The sequence below is a fragment of the Equus quagga genome, chromosome 6, assembly GCF_021613505.1.
Source record: "Equus quagga isolate Etosha38 chromosome 6, UCLA_HA_Equagga_1.0, whole genome shotgun sequence".
Taxonomy (NCBI): Eukaryota; Metazoa; Chordata; class Mammalia; order Perissodactyla; family Equidae; genus Equus; species Equus quagga.
Window position 1 is genome coordinate 126026412 of NC_060272.1, and position 24990 is coordinate 126051401.

Sequence of the window (24990 nt, forward strand, 5' to 3'; positions counted from 1 at the left end):
AAGCAATCGTACTCTATGTCCCAGCATTGGGCCAAGTGCTTCCAACGTGGCATGTTATTTAACACTCTCAACAAGCCGATGGAGTGAAAACTTCTACATGCATGTTATAGATGAGGAAACAGGCTTAGAGAGGTGGAACATTTGCCAGCAAAAGTCGATAACTGGGGTTCAAGCTCAGATCTGACTCGTGCCTCTGTTCCTTTTTACCACCTCCTCAAACTGGCTCATCTTCCCAGAGCATCCATTTTACCAGAGACTTAAGGGAAAAACATGATTATGTGAAGGAAAACATGGATAGAATTATCATTTAGGATGGGCTTTTAAGATAAAATACCAGAAAGGTTGTGTATGCAGGGGCCTCACAGACGACACGTGTCCCAGGACCTACAAAGGTATTTTAAAAGAAAAGCTTGTGAGTCACTCTCCATACATGGAGGTCCAGGGCAGGCTAATAAGTTGGCCTCCCTTCAAAAATGACATTATTTAAGCATCTATACCCCCTCTCTCTAAAGGACAGGCAGGGTACTGGAGGGGAGGGCAGACAGAGAAGACCTCTGGTGTCAGGGCCCTGCTGATACGTCCTGCTCAGATAAAGAAAAACCTGTGCTCTCTTTAGAAGCCAAGGTGGGACCTCAGTGACAACACAGCATGCTCTTGGGGATCTCATCCTTACTTCAAGTGGTTTCTATAACTGTGCTTTCCAACTCCATACTCTGTTCTGGGCAAAAGTTCTGGTTAAGTCATTTTTCTCCATCCCGCTGCTTTTCCAGATACATATCCACATCCTTTAAAGCTTGGCACTGAGCTGGCCTGCCTCTCCATGCAGCAATGACCTTCACCATGCAGGCTTCGCTGGCCAAGGAAGGACACTATGTCTGCATCCACTAAAAGAAGAAAAGCAACAGTTGCCCCCTACTCAACATGGCCTTTGTTTTTCATCTGTTTTCCACGGAATATCATATATCTCCTTTCCCTTCCCAGCTGATGCTGAGATGTAACAAGTTGTCACCTGAGATATGGCCCATTAAAATTACATAGCACAGGTAATGGAGAATGAGTGCAGGTGGGGCAGGAGGTAATTAGCCTGTCCTTGCAGGGCAGACGCTAGGCCCTCTGGGCCTCCTGTCTCCACTCCTTCCTCTCTGCTCTTTAGCACACAGGAGGCCCTCCTCATTCTTCATAGGTGTCTCTTGGGATTTGCTGACTGAGGGTGGTTATTTAACACTGTCCTCATTAACTCAGCCACCAAGTCACCGGAGTATTGGGTTAACAAGGTGGGGGTGGGGAATGTGACAGTGCACAATAGACCATCACTTCTCTAGCAGCCAGTGGGGGTGGGGAAGAGTGGATTCAACTGTCTCTGCCTGTTTTCCATGGAGGGACAACTCAACAAACTTGGGTAACATCAGAATCTAGAGGAGGCAAGTTCTTAAAAGGAGCAGAATCTTGGGGTTCCCATCAGTAAGGACCCAGTATAATCTGCATCAGATACAGGGCCCTGTCTGTTTTCACATCCCTCTCCATGACTGCTGGGTTTGTCTTAGAATACTTCCTAGAAAGGATTTAACATTTGAAGCAACAGGCAGGGGTAAATCAAGGGTGACGTTGATTCTGGGATAAGAACATCACGGACACGAGATGTTGGAGTAGTTGAGAAGTGGGCTGCAGCGTTGGGCCATCTTGGATCTGAATACTAGCTCTGCCTATGTGACCCCGGGCAGGATACTTAATCCTTTTCATCTGTGAAATGGTTGCCTTGCAGGGTTGTTTTACCTGCCTTATGGGGTTGTTTTACAGATTAAACAACATAACGCAGCTAAAGTGTTCAGGGTAGTCCGTGTTCAGAAAATGGCAGCTTTGTTATTATGCTCTCCTGACTAGTAAAGTTTTAGGGAACTAAATAGTTTATTAGATCCCAAAGGCAAATCATGTTTCCAGAGCCTTGGAAAAACTTGCCAAGTTCTTCCAAGCACTCCATTCCTGGCACGGAGAACACTTTTCCCATCCTCTCCAGAGATCACATCCAAGTAACCTCGCCCAACACTGATGTTACTGAGAGGCTTGTCACTAAAGATGCGACTAGCAGTCTATCTCCCCACTTCTCCAGCTAACCTGCACCCACCCTCTGCTGAGGTTAGCTGGTTTGACACTGGACATGGGCAGGTTTACTACTCAGCCTTCTGAAAAGCAAGAGAGAAGACCCATCCTAGTGGCTTTCTCTCTAAAGAGCTGGGTGCTTCTTCCTGAAACCAGGAGCTGGTCCAGCTCCTAAAGAAACATTGACATTTCCCAAAGTCTTTGAGAGATGACAACCTGAAGTATTTATGACCCCTGTCACAGAGCAACTCAGCAATGAAGACTGCTAGTTTTTACAAATCTGGTTGTCTTTCACAATGCATTTTATTTTTGTGGTCTCCATGAGTTTTGGTTGATAGTTATGCAGAAATATACGCAGGGAGAGAGACAATGAACACACATTTATTTTTAAGCACCTCTTAGGAGTGCTTCTGGCTCTGGACTGGGTGTTTTTACTCACACTCCTCATTTAATCCTTAAAACAGCCCCATGAGATCAAATTATTATCTTTAGTTTACAAACAGAGAAACATAAACTCAGAGGCGACACATTTATCAATGTCACACAGCATTGTAATGGCAGAGCCAGCTGAATAACTCCGAGTCTGTCTACAAGTCCACTGTTTGTTCTACCACACTATAAATATATTTTGTTGATGTACATTCTGTCTTACCAGCGTTATACAGATTTAAATAGAAAAAAGAGGGAGTTGTACAATAGAAAATAAAAAGTTAAAATTTAAAGGCTAATTAGAAACTCAGTTCTCTGACACCCCATGTCTGAAAAGCTCATCCCTATGGACATTTTTCTCGTCTCATGTTTCCGGTCATAATATTTTGAGAGAGGATGAAACTCAGCTGCAATCTCACAAGAAAGGTTGCCAAAGGGATGCAACTGTTTCCACAACACACTTGACCAGTGAGCAAACTACTCATTTTAGAAAAAACGTGCAGAGCCATTTGGAGCAACCAGACATTCTGGCCATTACGGAAACTGCCCAAGGACAGGAGGAACTCTGTCTGCTTTGCTCGCTCTTGGTGCCTAAAATAGAGCCTGCTTCAGAGCAGGTGCTCAACAAACATTTATTGAATGAATGAATGACTGAATGGCAGTAACAGGTAGTCGTGGGCCGCCAAAGCACTTTCATGAGGCTAAGGCACCCTCTTCCCAATCTTAGAAGGGAATGTGGGAACAGTTACAGGGCCTGGATACACGCCTCAGGTACCTCAGAGGTGATTTTTAAATAGGAGCCAACAAAAACAGAACAAAATAGAAACAAAAAAAGAATCATCTCTTTGAAAGTTATAGCAAAATCAGGTTTTCTGAAATTTTCTCCATCCTAAACAACCTCCTAAAATCATTGATTGAGATGTCTTTAGCCATGTGAAGAAAAACTTGAAAACAAAGATAGATGCTATGAATGGCAGTAAGTGACAAGGACACAGATTCTTGGCCAGACACTCTTGAGTTCAAATCCTGACTTCTAAAGGACTTATTAGCTGTAAGACCTTGGGAAAGCCCCTTATCTTGTTTAAAAGCCAGCTTCCTCACTGGTAAAATAGGATATTTAATTCACTGAGTTACGGTGAGAATTAAGAAAGATGGACACTGGCAGGTACAACGCCCGGCACTGAGCAGGCTTCATAGATGGGTGTTCCCTCCCTCGCTTCTCTTCCTTCTCGTCCCTGCTCTTTTTTCCCCGACATCCAAATATTCTAAAACCATAGAGCTGTCTGAGATCCTGTCATTATGTTTTAAGTGTTCTTATTCCTCCCGTTCAAAGACTTTTTAAAAACATGAGTTGGAGGAGCTCGATGTTTTCTGCTCATTTTTTCTCTGTCAGCTCTAAGATGTTAAATCATATTATATAACAGAAAAACAGGGAGACTGGAGGCCAGAACATAAAAATTATTGTAATTAGACAGGAAACAGAATAAAAAAAAAAGGCTGAGGTTTTCTATTTTTCTGTCATCTCCAAAAGTGGTTAAAAAGATACAATCGAAGGGGAGGTGGCCCTTGCTTCTGAAGTTACTGCTGTCTTGGGAGCTTTAACAGGGACATCTGTTGGCTTTTTAACAAAGGAAGCTGAGGGGATCAAGGGAGAGTGGAGGAGACTATGGTTCACAAGGGAGCCACATCTGTTTGGTATTCTCCCAACTGAGAAAGCTCGAGTTCTGAAATGGCATGGGTATCCTAGTGCAACTAGAATCCAGGAACAGATGAAAGCTTTTCTTTCCTCCATGTTTCAATGGCAGAGATCAACAGCTGTTTATATCCTTTAATACCTAACTAAGGGGGGAGCCTTCACATCTGTCAGTATTTTCCGGTCCTATTTCCTTGGATCACAGTGGGGAGGAGGTGAAGTGTGAACCCCTCCCAATTCCCAGACCACAATGCACGAAATATGCCTGGGACTCAAAGTGATAATGCTAAGCAGAACTCCCCATTTCTTACCCACCCAGGGTCGGCTCTTTGCTGAAATTTCTTCTTTTACTTTCTCCTGACAGACATCTTGCTCATTTCTATAAAACTGACTCACGGCAGCACAAAGATCAAAAAAAAGAAAAGTAGGCTGGAATCAGGGGGAGGAAGAAGAGGAGGAAATGAATTCTAACAGAGAAAGTGGTTCCTGAAGATAAGTTCTTTCAAAAGACAGCAACAATATTGTCTGAGGACAATTAACAGAGCTGAGCAGAATGCGGATGAAGACCCTCAGGGTGATGGGGGATGGTGGTGGTTTTTACAGACCCTAACATTTCACCTTAGAAAAACTAAACAGAGAAAATTAAGCCCTGTGGAAGAAAAGTGCAGGAAATACCCAGGGTTGGTGATAAAGGATTTAGAGACATTTCTTTAACGTCGCTTTGATCACCAGCGCTATACACGTTGGGATTTTATAAAGATGATTTTTCCATCCATCTGTTCAACAACTTATAAGGTACCAGAACTGGACTTAGTCCTGGGATATTCAAATAAATAAGACATATTCCATAACTTTAGGAGGCTTACATCTAATGGGTGAAAGCCTTCACAGAGGACTTGGTATAAAGGATGCATAAGAATTCACTAGATAGAATGAATGGGTGATTCCAGAAGGAGAGAACAACATGGATAAAACCAGAGAGGTAGAAACAGACTGTTTCTGGGGGAATGACAAGGCTTCAGGGTGGTTACAATAAACAGAGGAAGAGTGGTGGCTGTTTATAAAAAATGCAGATTCTTAGGTCTCACCTAAGAGATTCTGATTTAGTTGTTAGGGGGGAGGACCAAGGAATTCACATTTTGAACAGAAGGCCCAAGAAATTCTTATACAAACAAAAGTTTGACAACTCTAACTATTATGTAGATTAACACTTCCCAAGAGACGCTAATGGTGTTCCATTAAAAAAAAAAGGTAGCAGGTTCAAAATAGGAAACACCCTATACTGAAGTATTCCTTTCTTGGAGAGAAATATGCACGTTATAATGGGCGTTAGCATATTAAAAGTCCTGCAGTAAAGAAATCAATTTCACTCAGCATTTCCCAAACTAATTTTCCTGGAAAAATCAATCAGGGTAAACCTATTAAGATGTCTCAGGACACTGGCGTAACTACGCAGCATAGATTGGGAACAGCTGAAACAGAGGAGTCTCATCAGGGAGGTCTGTTTCCCAAGCACGCTGAGTGGCTAGGGAAATGGCTAGAAAAAGACAGCAGAGTCAATTAATCTGGAGGATATGGCAGCATCCACAGATTTCCTCCAAGCAAAGTAAAAAACTACCTATGATGTCCTATTTTCCAAGGAGACCGCCAGAAGCTTCCTCATTCTCAAGTACCACACCATGGCTCTGTGATGTTATTTCTGGTCAGCAACTCTGTGTGGTCACTACAGCTGCCAGAAAGAGCAGAAGTGCCCAGAGCTCAAAGCATCAAGGAGCAGAAACAGACGGGGAAGGACAAAGAGGAGGTCTCCTTGCCACATTTATTTATCTTTATTACTATCACATGTTCTGCACAGTGCATTGGAAGTTGCTTGTAATGCTTTGGGGAAAGAAAAATTCCTCTCAGCTCTAAAAGAAGACTCTGACAGTTAATGAAAGTGCAAGAAGACATGAACCAAAGAAATTCCCACCCCTCCAAGGTGCCTATTACACGGCCAGGGAAATTTTTGAAACTGCCTTCTTCCTCCCATGTTGATGAGCCAAGGGGCTTGGAACTATCGCCTACTTACCTCCTTCCTTAAAAAGGGACAGCAGAGAGAAAGAGCATGAGGCAACTGGACAAGTCAAGTCAACACCAGGATTCTGAGCAAATTGCTTTATGTGCTGAATATTCCAAGATGTACATACTGCCCTCATCAATTTATACACTTTTTTTTTCTGGTATAAACTTAATTACTTCCATATGCCCCACCTCAACTTTTCATATGGCACATGGACACACACACCCCCATCTAGAGGCGATTTCAACAATGTGATTCAAACACTTTTTTTTATACCCCAACCATCTCAGAGCTTTTTAATAATACTTTCTAACAGCCCACGTATTTTTTCAATCATTCCACAAGTATTTCCTGAGTGCCTACAAAGTTTCCAGGGCACCAGGCTTTAGGCAGGGGAGATACAACAGTGGAAGCAGGAGATTGCTCATTCCTATTGAACCTAGGACCTAAAACACTCAATTCTAAATTCAGCCTGTCAGTGCATGGAACATCCAGGGATGCGAAGCATAAAGAAATATAAGAGGGAGAAAGGGTTTGGTCCATCCCCTTGAAGAGTTTTATGGCTCAGAGGACAAAGCAAACAAAAGTATTTGCATTTCAAATTTCAAATTTCACAGGGGCCAGCAGTTAACAGTACAGCCTGGAATTAACAATCTATGAGCAGGAGAAGGAAGAACAGAATGCTTATATCTCTATTTTCCCAGAATGCCGATCCCCTGTTCATTTGATCCCCAAGCAAATCCATGGATTCTCAAGAAATCACGGGATTTCTTAACCTGAGAGATGAATATCAGTGATTGCACCAGAGTTAACATAGCTTTAATAACTCTTTAGTCCAAAAATCAAAATCTTATCAGGATATCTGGGTGGGTTTGGAGTCTAGTCCTAAGGAAGCCAGCGAGATGAAATCTAACATTTCACCAAGTCAATGTTCTCCAGCATGTGGTATGTGTACCACAGAGGTCCACAAAATCATTGTAAGTGATCCACAAATAATTTTTTTTTCTTAATTTCAGTGAGGTTCTTAGATATGGAAAAAGAAATTGCAGGTATGCGAGTGATGGAACTTAGGGAGATATTGATATGGGTGCGAGCCAGCATCCAAAGGCAGGCCTGGAAAAAGCCTCTGCAAACTTTGCGGGCTTGGGCGGGATGTGACAAAATAACCAAGAAGCTGGTCATAGACTTACCCACGCACGTTGGAAATATGTCCTCGTTGTTGATCTGGACCTCGATCCAATCCATAAGAAGGTTCATGTACTGGGGAGCTGGCAGTGCAGTTGGCTTCTTGTACTTGAGGTCATCCTGCCACCGATACTCATATTTGGGGCCCCCTGACATCACAGGGCAGGTCCGCTCGGTGCAGAATTCACAGATGGTGCCATAGATGAGGTTGATCCGATTGAAGAAGTCCACCACATGCACCGCCACCCAGTCGTTTTGGTCCTCCCCACATGGCAGCTGCACAGCCGCCTTCAGGTCCACGCCTGAGTTGAGGGACGCCTGAGCCCGTTTGTGGAGCTCAAACCTCTGTGTGCCAGGTTCAAATTTCCTCTTAGGCCGGAAGGTCTTGTCCTTGTTGAACACCTGCTTCAAAGCCATGGACATGGTCTTCTCCTTCTCTTCCTTTCTCTTGCAGGAAGCAAAAAGGCACCTGGTACTTTTCAGTGAGGGTTCACAACCCAACAGGGTTTTCCACTGCCAGCCCTCTGGCCCCAGTCTTGCGGCCTGCAGCTTTTAATTTATTTTAAACAGCCCCTTCCATCTTCCTCTTGAGTAATTTCCAGGAGAACCTCATGTTTCTTCCTAAAGACAGGAGAGAAAAGGGTCTCATTAGTGCCCAGTTTGCGTTTAAGAAATGACAAAGGCTTAGACCTGATTTCCACCTTGCTTCTGGCTGTGCTTACTTCTATCCAGGCATACGGATGCGGAGATTAAGCCAAACCCCTAGGACTCTGTACTGGTGATTCAAGTCATGCAAATAACTAAAGAAGAAGAGACGTCACATTCTTATTCTTCATGGCCTTGGTCCAATCTCTGGTGACTTCTCTGTGTGATCATAGGCTCAGTGAACCTCTCCAAGGTGCTAAGGATGAGCATGTTAGTCAATGACCCATCCCATCCCACATGTGATCCTTTTGAGAGCATCTGCCCCACCCCCCACTGTCCCTAGTGAATCAGCAGGGAGCCACTATCTCCACCCACCTGGATACAGCTGATTGAAGCAGGGGTGGCTACTGCACCAAGCTGGCTAATAAGAATATCTCTTCTGGGAATTTGGAATCAGGACCCAGCCTTTGTTAGGCATTACCCCTGAGAAGTGATGAAAATTGGGTCTGGCTGAGCCCTATTTAGACCATGTGTAGTGCAGATGAGAAACCTTGTCTGGAGAGGAGGGAGGGAGGAGATAAGAAGAAGGAGAGAAGGAAGAGGAAGAGGAGGAGGAAGAACAGAAACAAGAGCACAAGTGGCCACAGGGAGAAGAAGAGAAAAAGAGAGAGACAGTGAGAAGGAAAGAGTGGCTTCCTCAGTTCCTGATAATCTTCTAGGAACTGGTCCCAATTTCTTTTGAAGCCTGGCTGTGATTCCAGCCCTTGGGATCCATATGCTTTTCCTGAATTAGTCAAAGAAATCCCTTGTTTAACTTCAGCTAACTTGAGTGGGTTCTGTTTCTTTCTAAGAATCCTTAACTATGACAGCATTTACCACCCCTACAAGGTAGCTTATGATTTTTGTGCCTTTATAACCTTATTATCACACCCTAGGGGTTGGCCCGTTGGTGCAGCGGTTAAATGCACACGTTCCACTTCGGCGGCCCGGGGTTTGCCAGTTTGGATGCCTGGTGCAGACATGGCATCCCTTGGCAAGCCATGCTATGGTAGGCGTCCCACATATAAAGTAGAGGAAGATGAGCCCAGATGTTAGCTCTGGGCCAGTCTTCCTCAGCAAAAAGAGGAGGATTGGCAGCAGTTAGCTCAGGGCTAATCTTCCTCAAAAAAATAAATAAATATAAAATAGCACACCCTAGATAGCACTTTGAGGCAGAGCTGTCCAATAAAACGTTCTGTGATAATGCACGTTTCTACATCTTTGTTGTGCAATATGGTACCTACCAGCCACATGTGGCTACTAAGCACTTAAAATGTGGCTATTGTGACTGAGGAACTGAATTTTTCCTTTTATTTAATTTTAATTAATTTAAATTCAATTAGCTACATGTGGCTAGTGGCTACCATATTGGACAGTGTAGCTTTGAAATCTCCAATGTTTTCTTCTCCATTATCTCATTTGACGCTGACAAAATTCTGGAGAGGTTTACAGTAGATTTATAGTAGGTATCATCTCATGGGTCTCCATGAGATAAAATTGTCTAACAAGGTCCCACAGCTAGTAGGGGGCATGGTTAGGACTGTAATCCAGTTTCTTGACTCCTAGCAAACGCTTTTTCCACGTGGCCTTATATTCTAAAATGTGATACCCATCAACCTGTCTTTCCTGCTGGTTCATGTAGCCCTTTATCCAAAGCTTCCATCCACATATCCCCCAAAGACCACAAGTAGAGACTGGCCAGAGGTGAAGACTGTGTACCTGTGGTCTAGAAACAGGAAATGAACTGATCCACTCAGGGTCAAGCCCTAACAAAATGAGCCAACAGCAACGGCCAGAGTCAAAAGGGCCCATCATGGAATCTGTTGAAATAGACTTGGAGAACAACCCCACTGAAGAACTCTTTCCCTACCTAGAAGGGGTTCTGTCATCCACACTCAAACATGGCTTGGTGATGCATTCAACCTTAAGTTATTCAGGAAAAAAAATACACCTGAGCCATCCCAATTCCTTCTCACGGACTGCACTCTACTCAGAACCACTGATCATTCAGCTGAATGCCTCCTCTGGCCACTGCCTGCAGCCTCAGTCCGCTCGCTTCCTCCCTTAACCCCACCCTTTTCCTATCAGGTTTTCGCTGAAATGCCATATTGGTGAAGTGTTTCCCCCCCTCACACGGCACTGGGCATACAGACACCCCACAACGGGACCCATGTGGAAAAGCAGGCCATGTGACACTCTGAGACTGTGAATTCACACTCCAGGGTACTTCGGGATTTCACCAGGAAGGACGGAAGGAGGTCATCACACAAACTCTGCAAACTCTAGAGAAAGAAAGGGGCGACCTCTTCTTCACAAGAATTCCTTCCCAAAGGCTTAGCCTGCCTGAAAAGAGGCTTAAGAAAACTGAGGGCCTGAAAAGGACATTTCCAAAACAAAAGTATGAGTTTGAGGTTGGGAAGACAGAGAAAAGATGATGAGGACTTGGGTTTCTTTCTTCTAAAACAGACAATAGTCCCTCTGTATCACAAATGCTTAATTGCTGACAGTGAAGCAGTAACAATGCAACAGCCACCGCCTCATGTCTCCAGCAGATAAGACCTGTTGTTCTGTTCTTCTGATAATGAGGGTACCATCGATTCCCCACGGTCCTCGGAGCAATCTTCGCGAGCCGCCGTACATGACACTCCGTATCACTAGTTCTATTGTTTCCCATGGTCTGGAGTGTTTGCCTGCATGGACACCAACGTGGACACCTTCCTCCATACCAGTGTCACGCTCCTGTGGACAACGTCAAGTCCCTCTGGCGCCTTTGATGAGAGTGTGTGAAGGAGACAGAATGATCACAGCGAATCCTGCTGGTCACACAGCCCTGCACTGGCTGGTACTCCCAAACATCTAAATAAATATTAAAACCTTGTTTGAGGTTTGGGGATTTTTCTTCCAGAGACACTTAGATAACGAACTGTAAGATATCACTCTCTTGAACTACATGGGCATTTATTCAAAACCTTAACCAGCTTTAAACTCACTCTTTGCTCCAAGGTAAGAGGCCTACCTGAGAGAAAAACTATCTTTGGAGGATTATTTCTCAATCAAGCCCCTTAATGTGCTGCTCTTGGCTACCATTTATTAAACTCTACTATGCACCAGATCCCTTACTTATATCATTAACATGTTAATCCTCACTGCAACCTTGCATGCTCGAATATTTTATGACCATTTTATATAAAAAGAAACTGAGGCTCAAGGAAATGAAATAATTTTCCAGAATCACAAAATTAGTAGATGGTATAGCTAAATTTTGAACCCAGACCTCTCTGGCACTGAAACATAGAGGATTTCTTTCTCACTAAAGCCATTTTAAACTCTCATGAACATGTTTATGTTTTCAAAGCTACTTCACATGTAGATTTTAAAGCTCCTCCCAACAGGATCATAAAGGAAGCTAGAACAGGTGGTATTGTTATCTCCATTTTATAGACAAGGAAACAGAAGTTCTGATCTCCTAGAGCTTGTTCCAAACGTGTTAATCATTCTGATGTGTTCAGACATGATGGTGTCTCTTCTGGTCAAACTTTTTTGTCTAGAATGAAAGTTCTCTGCAGAGTGGATAGTTTGGTTGTCGAGCCCCCATGTTTAAAGATAATGGACAATCCAGGATGGATAATAAATTTATCATGCCACTGAATGACTGATCAAAGAGGCATCTTCCCTTGTCTTTATTTGAGTGTCAGATGCTATATTGGAGCAGGTATCCAAAAGAGTTGTAGAAAAGAAAAAGGGAAAAAGCAAATCTACCTGGCCTGACTTTTAACCCAGAGCCCCACCAGGCCCCTGCCCATAGTTTATACTGTTGACTTATGAAATGGCTAGAGCAGAGCTTCTCAAACATTAAGGTCGAATCTTGTTAAAATCCAGGTTCTGATCCAGTAGGTCTGAGGTGACACCTAAGGGTCTGATCTTCTAACAATCTCCCCGTGACGCCACACCTACTGTCCATGGACGACACTTTAAGTATCAAGGCCTGATCTCACTAAGAGCTTGTTAGAAGGCAGACTCTTGGGCCTCACCCCAGACCTAGTAGATCTAAGCAAGAGTTTTGACAAAATCTCAGGAGGAGTATATGCTTTGAGGAGCACTGGGCTAAAGGGTTGCCTGACTGGCTGGGTAGAGCGATGACTAAGTAAATTTCCATTTGTTGTTTGGTCGACAGTTTGCTTCACAAACATACTCTTCAGTTGAGTGTATGTGTGTTTGAGAACAAGAATGAGGAGAGACTCATAGTTTGATTACAGTCACCTTGACAGATGGTGACAACAACCAGGTCTTTGATCTGGATTCATTTGTATAACACAGTACCCAGCACCCGGGAGGTGCTCAGTGAACACCTTTTCATGAATGCCAGATGGCATGAGGCTGCTGCTACTACTGCTGCAGCTTCGTGCAGACAAGAGGCTTTGGTTAAATCAAATGTCGCACTGGCAACAACACAGCCGTTATTCTCTGTCCTTGTCCAATCTCCAGGAAGAAAAGAATAAGTCATTAGTTTTACCCCCTGGGAAGAAACTATAAGCAAATTCTACATCTTGAAGAACACCCACTACAATGCTGGTTCTTGATAAATATTTGAAGTCAATTGCTCATTCAACCAATAAATATTTATTAAAGGCCTTTTATGTGCCAGACACAGGGCTAGGCACCAAGGACACAGAGCTCCTTAAAACCTGGTCCCCACCTTTGAAAAGTCCACAATTTGCTGTCTAGTTTTGAGGTTAGTTTATTGGCTTTTGCTTTTTAAGCTACAAAGTGAAATGCACCCACATGGGTAGTGATCTGATTCCTTCACAGTATTACTCAGGTCAGGAATGGACAGGACAAGAGAGAGAGAGGTCTTGTGGAAAGAGAAAAATGGAAATCCAAATAAACAGCATAAAATTGATAGGAGCTCCACGTGTTCTCCATATTTTCTGCTTAATAGATCGATTATAGCAATAAAACATGTGCACTATAAAAATATACAGAGAGAATTCGGCTGGGCTGCAAGGGAATGTTGACAAGGTAACTAAGCAACGTTGGCAAGGAAAGTTCTTATTTTTCTTTTCCTATTGATGTCTTCTTCTTAATAGTTGGAAAATCAAAGAGTCCCTGCCAAGGATAAGGAAGAAATGAAACAAATCTCCCATTCACTCCAGACAGATCTATTTTCTCCAGCTGTGACCACCGCTAAAGAGACCTCGGTGGCACAGAAAGGCAGGCAAGATGGAAAGGAGAGGGACCAAAGCTGATATTTGTCAGGAAAAAAGAAGTTCAATATCTCATCTGAGGGATAGAGGACTCCTCCTGACAGGACCAGCTGGCGGGGCAATTCACTACAGAAAAGCCACAAGAGAAATGCCCCAGAAGTACCCGAGGAGGTACACCATGTCATCTTCATTGCTGGGGCCCAAGGAAATAGGATGGTCCCTGGCAAAGAGCCAACTTCACTGAATGTTTGCTGAATGAATGAATAAATGAGTGAGTGAATGAAGGATCCTTTGCATCAAAGTGAAACCACAAAAGTGAAACCAAATTGGACCTCCTGTCTTTTGTTATCTAGGGACTCTACCTCAACCCGTAAGCTCACAGCCAACTCACTGAGGTTGGAATTTACCAGCTGCTGGGCTGTTCTGAAGCACCCCCTCCTGAAAGGTCAAGACATGTCTCTAATTGCTCTCTCAAATGGGGGGCTCCTTTCCCCTCTTATCTGAAATTCCAGCTCTTCAGAATTAAAGAATGACTAGTCCGATTTCTGATCTCTCCACTACATTTTTCTCCTTAAGGCTGGAATAGTCCACGGAACCTTCCTCCCACACCCCAAATTCTGAATAAAAGTACATTAGGTTGTTATTTTAGAAGAGTGTGTGTGGGGGGAGAGGGGGGGTTTGTGTATGAATAAAATGAATATTATCTGACCTTCCCAGGATCCAATAAAGGACGTGCTTAAGAATGTGATTCTATCAGCCTTTATGTACTGCTTTACTCCTGCCTATTCATTAGTAGGTGCTACTTTTTTTACTCACAAGACAATCCCAAAATTGGAGAGAGTCCTACCTGAGAAGCAGCTTTGCTTTTGTTTTGCTTTGTTTTGTCCAACTAATCTACCTCCTCAACGGTGAGTGCCATATCATTGCATTGTAGATTAGTTGGGAAAAACATTGCTGCCTCGTTTTAGTCTTCAAAGACATGCATGATTTCAGAGCTTCAAAATGCCAAGGTTATTTCTGATCACAGAAATCCATACAAATAGACACAGCCTACAGAATCTGTCACACCACTTTCACTCCCCATCACTTTCTAGCTCTTTAATGTCCGTTCAAGTTGCATTGTTTCATTTGCTTATTTATGTAGTCACCTGTGTGGACATTCTAGCATTAAAGAGTAAATATTCCAAAAATGAAAACATCGTTCACAACCTTGTACACTGCAGCAGCAGCAGCAATCAATCAATGCACAGGTGTTCACAGCAGAGACCCAGTTCACAGACTCAGCAACATTGCCATTTGGAAGAAGGCACTCAGTGGTGACCAAGAGTAGAAAGGATGGAAGGATAGGCAACGGTGGGGTTGATTTGGTTTAATTCACCACATACTCACATTCTGCTGAAGGACAGACTTTTAAAAAAATGTTTGCCCATCAAGGGACGAATGAATAAAGAAGTGGTACATATACACAACGGAATACTACTCAGCTATAAGAAATGATGAAATCCGGCCATTTGTAACAACATGGTTGGACTTTGAGGGTATTATGCTAAGCGAAATAAGTCAGAGGGAGAAAGTCAAATACCATATGATCTCATTCATAAGTAGAAGATACAAACAAACACACAGAGACAGAGACTGGATTGGTGGTTACCACAGCGGATGAGGGAGGGAGGAGGGTGGAAGGGGTGATTAGGCTCACGTGTGTGTGATGGATGGTAACTAGTCTTTGGGCTGTGAACATGATGTAACCCACACAGGAATCGAAACATAACGATGTCCACCTGAAATTTATATAATGTTTTATAAACAAATGTTACCGCAATAAAAATAATAAAATTAAATTAAAATTAAAAATCAATACAAAAACAGAGAATAATGTTCTCTTACACAAAGGCCTTCCAGAGGCCAGTAGAGACTAACTTGGATTCTCAATAATGAGGAAGATGGCAATCTATAGTCCAATCCTAAATAGGGTTGATCCAATCTTAGCACAGTTTTAAAAATAAATAGTGAACGTAAAATTGTTATAAGATAAAAGTTCAGTTGGCCCATTTAATATCTATGAAAGAAATCCTAATTATTTTATTAATTTTTTAAGAGGAAAAACACCTTCTCCAACTCAGTAACCACTTGCTCTATTATTTCCCGATCTTTGGACTAGCTAGCAAATATTTTTGTGGTTTAAAAAAAAAAGACATGATTTGAGAACATGATACCTAAGGCAGGTGAGGATAGGGGAATGGAGAGTGGGGAGGGAAGAACAGAGAGAGCTGATATACCAGCTGAAATAAAGAATTAAACCAGGTCAAAAGATGTATTTTGCTTTTTAAAGTACAGGTGGATATCAGCTGGTGTGATGTCACTCAGAACCTCCATCAGATATTGGGAGAAAGGTCAATGTCACTTGCCATTTCCTTCTTTTCTCTTTGAGACGGGGTATGCCAATTCTTTTCTTGGAAAAGTCTTGCTTTAAAGGAAAAAATGTTCAAATTCAAGGAAGCTGGTTCCTGTAACTGTCAACAGACCTATTTACTCTTCGCTATGCTAAGTGAATTTGAGTCTCAGGGTCTGGGAAATTTTTATCCCTGGCACTATGGGAACTTCTGTGTGACATCTGGAAGAGATCTTTGAAAGGGGGTAGAGAGCACAAAATGGTCTAGAAGACTGGAAATCGTAAAATACTGTTCTAATTTTCAAAAGAGTACTATTTTAAGCTGGGGGAGTGGGTAAAATGGATGCCAACCACAGGCAAGATTTAGAGGCCTATACCGGGTGGCTAAGAGCACAGCATCTGAGGGCTGCTGTGAGAATTCAAGTGTGTATATGTAAAACGTTTGGAACATTGTAGGTACTGAGTAATGTGGTTGTTGCTATTATTGTCATCATCATTTGAATCATATCATGATGCAAGTTTTAATAGAGAGTCAGATTCTTAAGAGACCAAACAGCCTCCTAGAACCTATCTTAGAATGCTTAAAATTCTACTCAACCTAATTATATGACAGTAACAATAACATTTATTTATTTTAATTTTTCACAACGACCCTATGAGTTAGGTATTACCATTATCCCCATTTTACACTGAAGGATATTGAGACCCAGTGAGATTACAACTTTGCCCCAGGTCATAGAACCTGTAAGTAAAGAAGCTGACTCCAAAGGTCTCAACCCCAGTTTAGGACTGCCTCTTTAGACTTGGGTCGTTCACAAAAAACAGAGGATCTTCTAGGGCATCTCTAAGGGGTTAGGGAAGGGGATGGGAGAACGCAGCCCTAGCCCTATGGACAGGGTCATGTGTCACTCTCAAAGACTTAGATTTCTTGAACCTTTGTGGTCTGGAGTGAGGAGACACAGATTCAGGTCCTGGCAATGACTCTAACTGGCTATGTCTTTGGACAAGACATCCTTTACGAGCCTCAGTTTTGTCTTCTTTAAAGATTATGGTGCTTACTTGTCAAGGTTATTGTGACAATTAAAAGAGATATTGCCTGTGAAAGCACCTCATAAATGCAGAACCATTATACAGATATTGACACGGTGGCTGGTAAGAAAGGGAACTACAACTTTTGACACAAAACCAAGAAATGAAATGAGTAATGGAAAATGATTCGCTTCCATGCAAATGAGTGTTTATGAGTAAGAGATGGGGGGAGGGCGTGGCAATTGGAGCCCTGCACAGGGGGAGAGAAAGAAATCATACGCTTCCTTCCTGCTTAATTTGGATGAACTTCTAATTCCAGGCAAAAGGAAATAATATTAATCTAGGTGATCTGATAAAGACTCAGTATTCCCCCCAACATCTGTAACCCACTTAATATTGTGAGGGAGCTCCAGTATTTTTGCACATCATAAACTCGAGTCCAATATTATCTCATGAATTCGGATATTCCAGGGGCAAATTACATCCCCCATAGCCTCCCACTAACCCCGCAAACACTTTTTAGAACGGAGTGCAAGTTTTTCATTTTAAATTTTAAAATGTTTTTCATTTAATATGACACTTTAGTTATAACTCAGCAATGATCTCTAAACTGATTAGAACATTATTCCTGTCATCAGAACATAGCAATATGGCTGGAGGGTTAACGCTGCATCCCCAGACACTCTCTAGAGAGAAAAGACAACCATCTACCTGGGAGCTTTCCAATGTGCCTAGGTGAAAAGAAAAACAAATAATTAATGATGCTATCCTCTCAACACTCCTGAACACGTCCACAACAACTAAAAAAGGGGACTGAAATAAAATGGAATCAAACTAGTAACTGTAAAGGATACAGCCACCTGGAGAACCAGAGAGAGCCCTACCCCTAGTCAGAAAGATGTGGGCTGGAGTCTAGACTCTGCCCCCAACGAGATACCCTCCTGGGCTGAATATTATCTCTTGGTACTTCAATTTCCTCTTCGGTTAAAGGAGGATATTAATACCAATACCACAGTGTATTTTAGGGATAAGTGAGATAATGTAAGTAGAGATGGGCACATGTCAGGTGTTATATTTATTAATCCAGATTTCTCAAATTATCAGGTTTTACGTGGCTTCACGACCAGTAGGGATCCCAACCATAACCTGGTCTGTTCTTTGACTTATTCCCCATAAGACCTGAACACCTGACCCTCAAAATGTATAAAATCTTGCAAAGTTTTGGAGGAGAGCTCCATTTCTCCACTCCTGGTTTTTATTAGGAAGAATTTTCCCTTAAGTACACAACTGGCCTTTCTCTGACCTTTTACTAACATTGCCTCAGGGGAAGCGGAGGGACTAATTTGTTTAATTAGTAAATTTGAGAAAATCAACTGGACAGGCTCAGCTGGCTCAGCCTTCCCTCCTGGGAGCTGCCTGCCCTAAGGGAGTGTGCCATTTGCTACTTCCCCTAGGAATGCAGGAAGCCTGCTGTCTCCAGTGCTATATGGGAAAAGATGGGTAAATACAGGGTTTAGTACTCCGCAGGCTCATTTCGCTAACAGACCTGGAGCTCTGTCCTCCAATCTGGCTTCTATATGTAATAAAGCTGATATCTGGGTTTTTTTTGGTTTTTCTGTTTTTTTTTTTAAATTTTTAAATTTTTTTCCTTTTCCCCCACAAAGCCCCCCAGTACATAGTTGTATCTACTTAGTTGTGGGTCCTTCTAGTTGTGGCATGTGGGACACCGCCCCAGCATGGCTCGATGAGCAGTACCATGTCCACGCCCAGGATTCGAACCGACGAAACACTGGGCCGCCTGCAGCGGAGCGCTCGAACCCAACCACTAGGCCACGGGGCCGGCCCCTGATATCTGTTTTTTGCTGCTGTTGTTCCAGTCAACTTCTTCAGAAGTCACGTAGAGAAGAGGGGTATTAATTGTTCACTGGGGACCCTCTTGGAGACCCCAACATTAGGTTGTCCACACTGGCTCACCTATGCCAGCTAGCTGTTTTTTAGTAGACTAATGGTGACATCAATTCAAGGACAGCACCGTTTAAGACATAACTTATTTATCTGCAGAAGGTCCGTGTCTACATTCCAGCCATCCAGTCTTCTCAAGAGTCTTCTCAGACAAGAGAGACAGCCAAGTCACTGGGAGCCTCTGTCCCAGTCACTGCCCAGCCACAGGCACAGAGAGTGAGAGCACCCCCTCATCTGTGAGGCGTTTGTAAACATTCCAAAGCAGTCAGTCAGTGAGCACTAGGCTTGACAGTGCCCGTAGGGGGCTAACGCCCAGGGCCATGATCGCCCCGGTGTTCTCCACGGGGAATCTCAACACTTCCACCCCGATAAGGCCTCTCCCTTGCCCAGCTTCACTTCCTCAAACTGCTCCCCGGGTTCACTTCAACTTCTGGTTAAGTATAAGGGAACGAGGTGGAGGAAGAAGGGAGGTAGGAGGAAGGCACGGCTAATCATCCCTGTCCTGTGACGCCCGCATCGCGCACGCAGCTCGCTCTCACACTCAACACGGTGACCGCGCGCCCCCCTGGACTTCTGCGCTCGCACGTCGGGTCCCTCCACCAGTCCGGGAGGGCCGGGATCGCACCCCACACCTCACTGCAGCACTCGCCCCTAACACAGGACCCAGCGCAATCGGGAACTCCATCATTTGATCTGTGCTGATCAAATACCACACAGATCAAGAGTTCCTCGTCCGGACGAGAGGGCCATGCTCCCGTAATCACGAGGAGAAAGCGTCCACCAGAGGACCTCTTCCAGAAGACGGAGATACTTCACGCAAAGACCCACAGCAGCCACTGGACACGTGGCTCCCCAGGCCAATCTAAACAGCTCACGTGTTTTCATTTTCCAGCATTCACGGAAAACTCAGCTCCTTTGGAAGCAAGCCCAGACTCAGAAGGTTTAAAAACTCATGGTAGGACCTTGTAAAGATCTTTGCATGGTCCTGCAAAGACCTCTACCTGTGTGCTTTGTTTAAAAAATAAGTTTATGGGGCCGACCCTGTGGCCAAGTGGTTGGGTTTGCGCGCTCCGCTGCTGCGGCCCAGTGCCTGGCAGGTGCGGCTCCTGGGCGCGAATATGGCACAGCTCCTCAGCCCATGGTGAGGCGGTGTCTCACGTGCCACAACCAGAAGGACCCACAACTAAAAGTATACAACTATGTACCAGGGAGCTTTGGGGAGAAAACGGAAAACAAAAATCTTTAGGAAAAAAAAAAAGTTTAAAAGTATACCTCAAAGGAAAAATAATGGGGAAGAGAGAAGGTCAATCAGCTTGGGGGATTTTTTTCCCTAATATGAGAAGAAAATGTATCGTATCACCTCTGTTAGTGCAAACTCTCCTTCTGTGCTGTGACTTTGGTGTCCAGCCCTGGGCTTCTGCATATATGCATCCACCTCTGTACCCCTTCGCACGGGGACACGGCAGCCAGCCTCGTGGCTCATCTCCCCCAGTCATCCTGACCACCATGAAATTCATTCTCCTCAAGCCATCATCCTGCCACCCACCCGCTCTGTGTATGCTGGGGAGGCCTGAACGCAAGCTCTTTGCTAGTAGGATTTTATAGCAGGAACAACCCTTGAAAACAACTTAAAAAATTCAACTTCTTAACGGATTAAATACAAAAACAGAAACAAACACACTTAATGACCAGAGAAGTGGGGTGAGGCCCGCAGTCAGGACAGACCGGAGCTGAGCGTAGCACCTCACCCTGGGCGCCACCGTTCTTTGCACCAACCAATGGATCTCTTCACCGCTTATGCAAACCTGACACCTAACTGTCCTTCAGAACTGTCCCCAACTTAACTCTTTCAACACTGCCACACAAATCATATATACATTTTTTTAATCCCCCTGGCGGTTTTTAAGCCATTTTTTAAAATCAGCATAGCCCTTTTTTCCCCCTAATGAAGTCTTATGCAGGACCCAATTACATAAAAACAGATAAAAATTCTCCCTTTGTGGTTAAGCAGGGAGAAGCACTCTCACTCTTGGTGTACCCCTCCCAACAGCCACTGAGACCACCCCCCCCCCCCCCCCCCCCGTCCCCGAGGACCTTCAGGGTTGGCTCTATCAATCGGACTACTCACTGGATCCCTAATGCCCACTGCACTTGTCAGTGCCTTAATCTCTGTGTCACCCACCTGCCATCATCTTTTAGCCTTCAAGGCCTGGACAGTTGCCGTTGCCTCCTAGCAGTCTCTCCCGACTACACCAGAAGGAAGTGACTCTTCTCTCTCCTTTACCCCAAAGCTCTGAATCTGGAACCCCTCCTCTGTACCAAAACAGTCTGAATCATTCGTTATCCTCATGCCTCACCCCCAACTTCTGGCTTGTCTATAATCATGGCTCACCCACCCATCTGTCAGCCCCTTCGGGGCCATCAAAGCAGGCTTCAAACACCAGCTGCCCCTCCGGGAAGGTTCAGCCCACCCCTTCGCCTCCTCTCCTGACCTCCCCTAATCTGGCCTTGTTTCTACTCATTCTTACTCCACTCCATTTTGAACCCTTGCTTTTCAACAAATATTTATGGGTCTGACCTGCTCTTCTTGAGTTCCACCCTCTTCCCCTGCACTGCCTCTCGTTTGTTCTTTTCTCCTCTGTCATTTTTCTCCTCTTGAGCTCTGGAGACTCCAGTGGAGGTGGGTGGCTGCTAAGAAGAAAGATACAACCCCTCCTCACTCTGAACCATCTGTCCACCGACTATCATGATCCCCAGGACACCCTCAGAAATGACCGGAAGACCCAGCTCACCTGGATGCTATTAAAAATGCAGAGGCAGGTCATTGACTCCAATGCACTCCAACGTTTACTAACTCCTTGAGCTGGGCAGCTTCGCATACCAGGCCTGGCATATCCAGGGGTCCGTGGGCCAACAGTCATTTACCAAGGAGAGTGGGCAGGACAGAAATGTGGCCATTTGAAGAGCTAGATTTCCAGCAGTAAGAAAGACAGAAAAAATCCTTAGGGAGAAAGAGGACTAACCTGAGGCACGCTGGGGATGAAGAGTGTGACCCTTCCCCCAACTCGTCTACCAGCTACACCACCGACAGAGAGCCCGGTTCAACCACCAGCCCCTGCGTTCTGTGTCTGTGGCCCCTGGATTGTACAGACTGGTGGTTAAGTAAGTGAGTCTAATTCTGGCTCCCAGTCTATCATTTTCAGAGCTGTGGGCTCCTGAGCTTATTATATAACATCACTAAACTTTAGTTTCATAATAAAATTATCTATCTCGTAGTGTTGCTATGCGAGTTAAATGATGTTATCCAAATAAAGCATTTGACCCAGCACCAGGCACAAGGTAAGTTTGTAATAGGTATTAGCTTTTTTTTTATTGAGTTAATGATAGGTTACAATCTTGTGTGATTTCAGTTGTACATTAATGTTTGTCATTCGTGTTGTAGGTGCACCACTTCACCCTTTGTGCCCACCCCCCACCCCACCTTTCCCCTGGTAGCCACTAATCTGTTCTTTGTCCACTTTTTTAAATTCCTCATATAAGTGGAGTCATACAGAGATTATCCTTCTCTAACTGGCTTATTTCACTTAACATAATTCCCTCAAGGTCCATCCATGTTGTTGCAAATGGGATGATTTTGTTCTGTTTTGCAGCTGAGTAGTATTCCATTGTATATATATACCACAACTTCTTTATCCATTCACCTGTTGATGGGCATGTAATAGGTATTAGCTTTTAATTCTTATCACTAACATCCTCACTTATGTGTGTGTGCCCCCTTCCGGACAGGGAACTCTGTGGGCTTTCTACTTTCTCCTCTTATAAAAACACTCTTTAAGGTTACACCTTGAAGGATGGTGGTGGTGATGGAATAAGAAAGTAGGTAAAAAGAGGTGAGCGGTGGGTCTGGTACAGAGCAGTAACCATCAGCGATTCTTGAAAAGGCTGAGCTGCCTTGCCCGGTTCTGGGAGCCAGGAACGGCAGGAGCTCTCCCTGGTCAGCTCCTCCAGCCACTAGACAGAGAAGCCTTCCAGGAGGGCAGGAGTTGGTTTAAGAGGCTTCTCCAGGGAGCACTCAGGAAGCTGGCCGGAAAGCCTGTATTCATTGGCCATTCATGCCTATTATTTTATGACGGGAATTTGAGCTCTCTCACAGCAGTGCCTGAGTCAAGGGGTACTTTCTTCATACCAAATATCTTAATTCTGATTTTCTTATGTAACCACAATGTGCAGACTTGCCAAAAGTGTTAAAAATAGAAGACAACCAAAAATCAGAGAGAAAAATCTTCTCAAAGTTTCTACATCAACTTGCATGGAAACAGTTACCCCACAAGAGCAAGATGGCTGTTCATTTTTTCATTCACTGAGGGGAGTGGTTTTTGTTTTTCCTGTTTTATTCTTTGGGTAGTTTTATTTATTTTTCCCACACTATTCTTTAATGACAAGTGAGGGTGACCCCACTCTTCTTAAAAACAATAAAAGCTACAGGAAAAAAAAAAAAGTCCTTAAGAGCCTCCAAGGGCTGGGGAACTTCTGCCCGGAGCAGCGTTCTGCTCCAGCAAAGCCACGGAAAACAAGGGCCGGCGCGGCTGAGCGCTGAGTCAAACCCCCGCGGTGAGGACGCGCTTTATTTTGGGTCCAAGCACAGAAGCCACATCCACTGACTTCTTTTTCATTTAAGATTCTACATTCATCACTGTGTCTTGTTGAGAAAGCCTCCATTAGAGATTTCCTCTATTTGGTCTAAAACAGAAGAGGAAAAACAGAAACACAGTCATCATTCCTGAGAAAACGGCACCTGCCAGCAATAGACCAAAATAGGTATTTGCTACCATCTCCTACTCTCTCTTTGAACTGCACTTTATTCTGAAAAAAAAAAAAACAGTAGGCAACTCCCTGAGCTTAGATAGTGTTTGATTTTATATAATTGCCAGATGACTCAAATTCTTTCTGGAAAAAAGTGCTTTAGGAATCCATAAAAACTCTAATAACCACAAACATTTCTTCCACCAACTTTAGTCAATTAAAAAAGGTTCAGAGGCTTAGTATAGTTGAAGTCTGAAAAATACAGAGTTCCACACAGACAAGCAGGACTATCATATTAAAAAAAAAGAAAAAGCATCTAAGAGCCCCTTTAGCACATCTCAATGCAGATCTTTACATAACTGATTAAGGTACAAAGCATTTGCAAAGATTTAAATTTTAAATCACACGATGGCTGTTCCCAGGCTCTAAAAATTGAAAGCGATTACACAAGGAGCTGGTCCTCACTTGGTCTCCCCTAATTTTCCCTAACCCAGCGTGACTTCTAGAAAAAGACAAAACCTGACAGACCAGGGCAGGATGGCCATGGAGGCCTGACTTATTTCAGCTTTGAAAGGCCACTGTACTCGGATTCTTAACTTCCGCAGGGAATGTAATCCACACCGCTGGGCGGGCTGTCCTGAACCAAGCACACGTTTTTCTCATCGAGCGCTGTGATCTTGCGAAATGCGAGCACAACCTGCGCAGGCGTCCGTCCGGGGGAGGGGAGGGCGGGGTCGTGTTGGGACGCGGCGTCTCTCCAGGTTTGGGAAGCCTTGCTCACACAGGAAGGAGGCAGGCCCTTGGCCTTCAAGATGTCCAGTAAGGGCAGCTTTCCAAGCTGGCATCACAAGCAGAGATGGAACTGCTGCCCTGAGAGCTCGTCCCTAAACCGATCCACATCCAAAAGGGCCTCCGCGTTTCTGGGGGCAACACCAGGGGCCTGAAGGTGGAAAGGGGGGCAGAGTGCGGGGGAATTCCAGCCCCTTCTCCACCCAGGGGCCCAGCCACAAACAGGGAAAGTCCATGACGGACCCCATCAATTCGTTCCCTCCACATCATCAGAATTGTCGCACTCTCCCGGGCTGCGCACTCCACCCACCTTGCTCACGGGAGTGAGGGGGAAGAAAGCCCCCTGGCATTCATTTGGGAAGCTGCCGAGATAGTCTAAGCTTTTGATAGCAGCCACTTGGAACTCCAGTTGTTTCATTTTTATAATAGTCTAGGTTTAGGATGTATTTAATTTTATAAAGCCGCCTCAAATTGTGTGGGAAGGAGATACAGTAATTCTGACAATAATTTGCATTTCCTCCAACCATATCCTACTAAACATAAGAGGGTTAAGTAAAGGCATTTCCTGACTAATGAAAAAATAACTGTACACCTCATTATTCCACGGCCTAGTAGAAACTCCCGAGGATTCAGAAGAAATGATTCAAATGGAGTTTCCCCAGCC

General features: G+C 44.1%; 1 protein-coding gene across 2 annotated transcripts in view; it reads right to left on the bottom strand.

The window, feature by feature from the left end:
- Positions 1–24990, bottom strand: part of MOB3B (MOB kinase activator 3B) — a 182303-nt gene that overhangs the window by 110275 nt on the left and 47038 nt on the right. The window contains exons 1-2 of one of the 2 annotated variants that reach the window (XM_046664457.1): positions 21527–21678; positions 7469–8084 (exon numbers count right to left, since the gene is read on the bottom strand). In XM_046664457.1, the coding sequence (XP_046520413.1) occupies positions 7469–7886 (418 nt within the window). In that variant the 5' untranslated portion in view covers positions 7887–8084; positions 21527–21678. Of the gene's footprint in view, positions 1–7468; positions 8085–21526; positions 21679–24990 lie in introns of those variants that run through there. The other variant, XM_046664456.1, reaches the window with a different exon arrangement.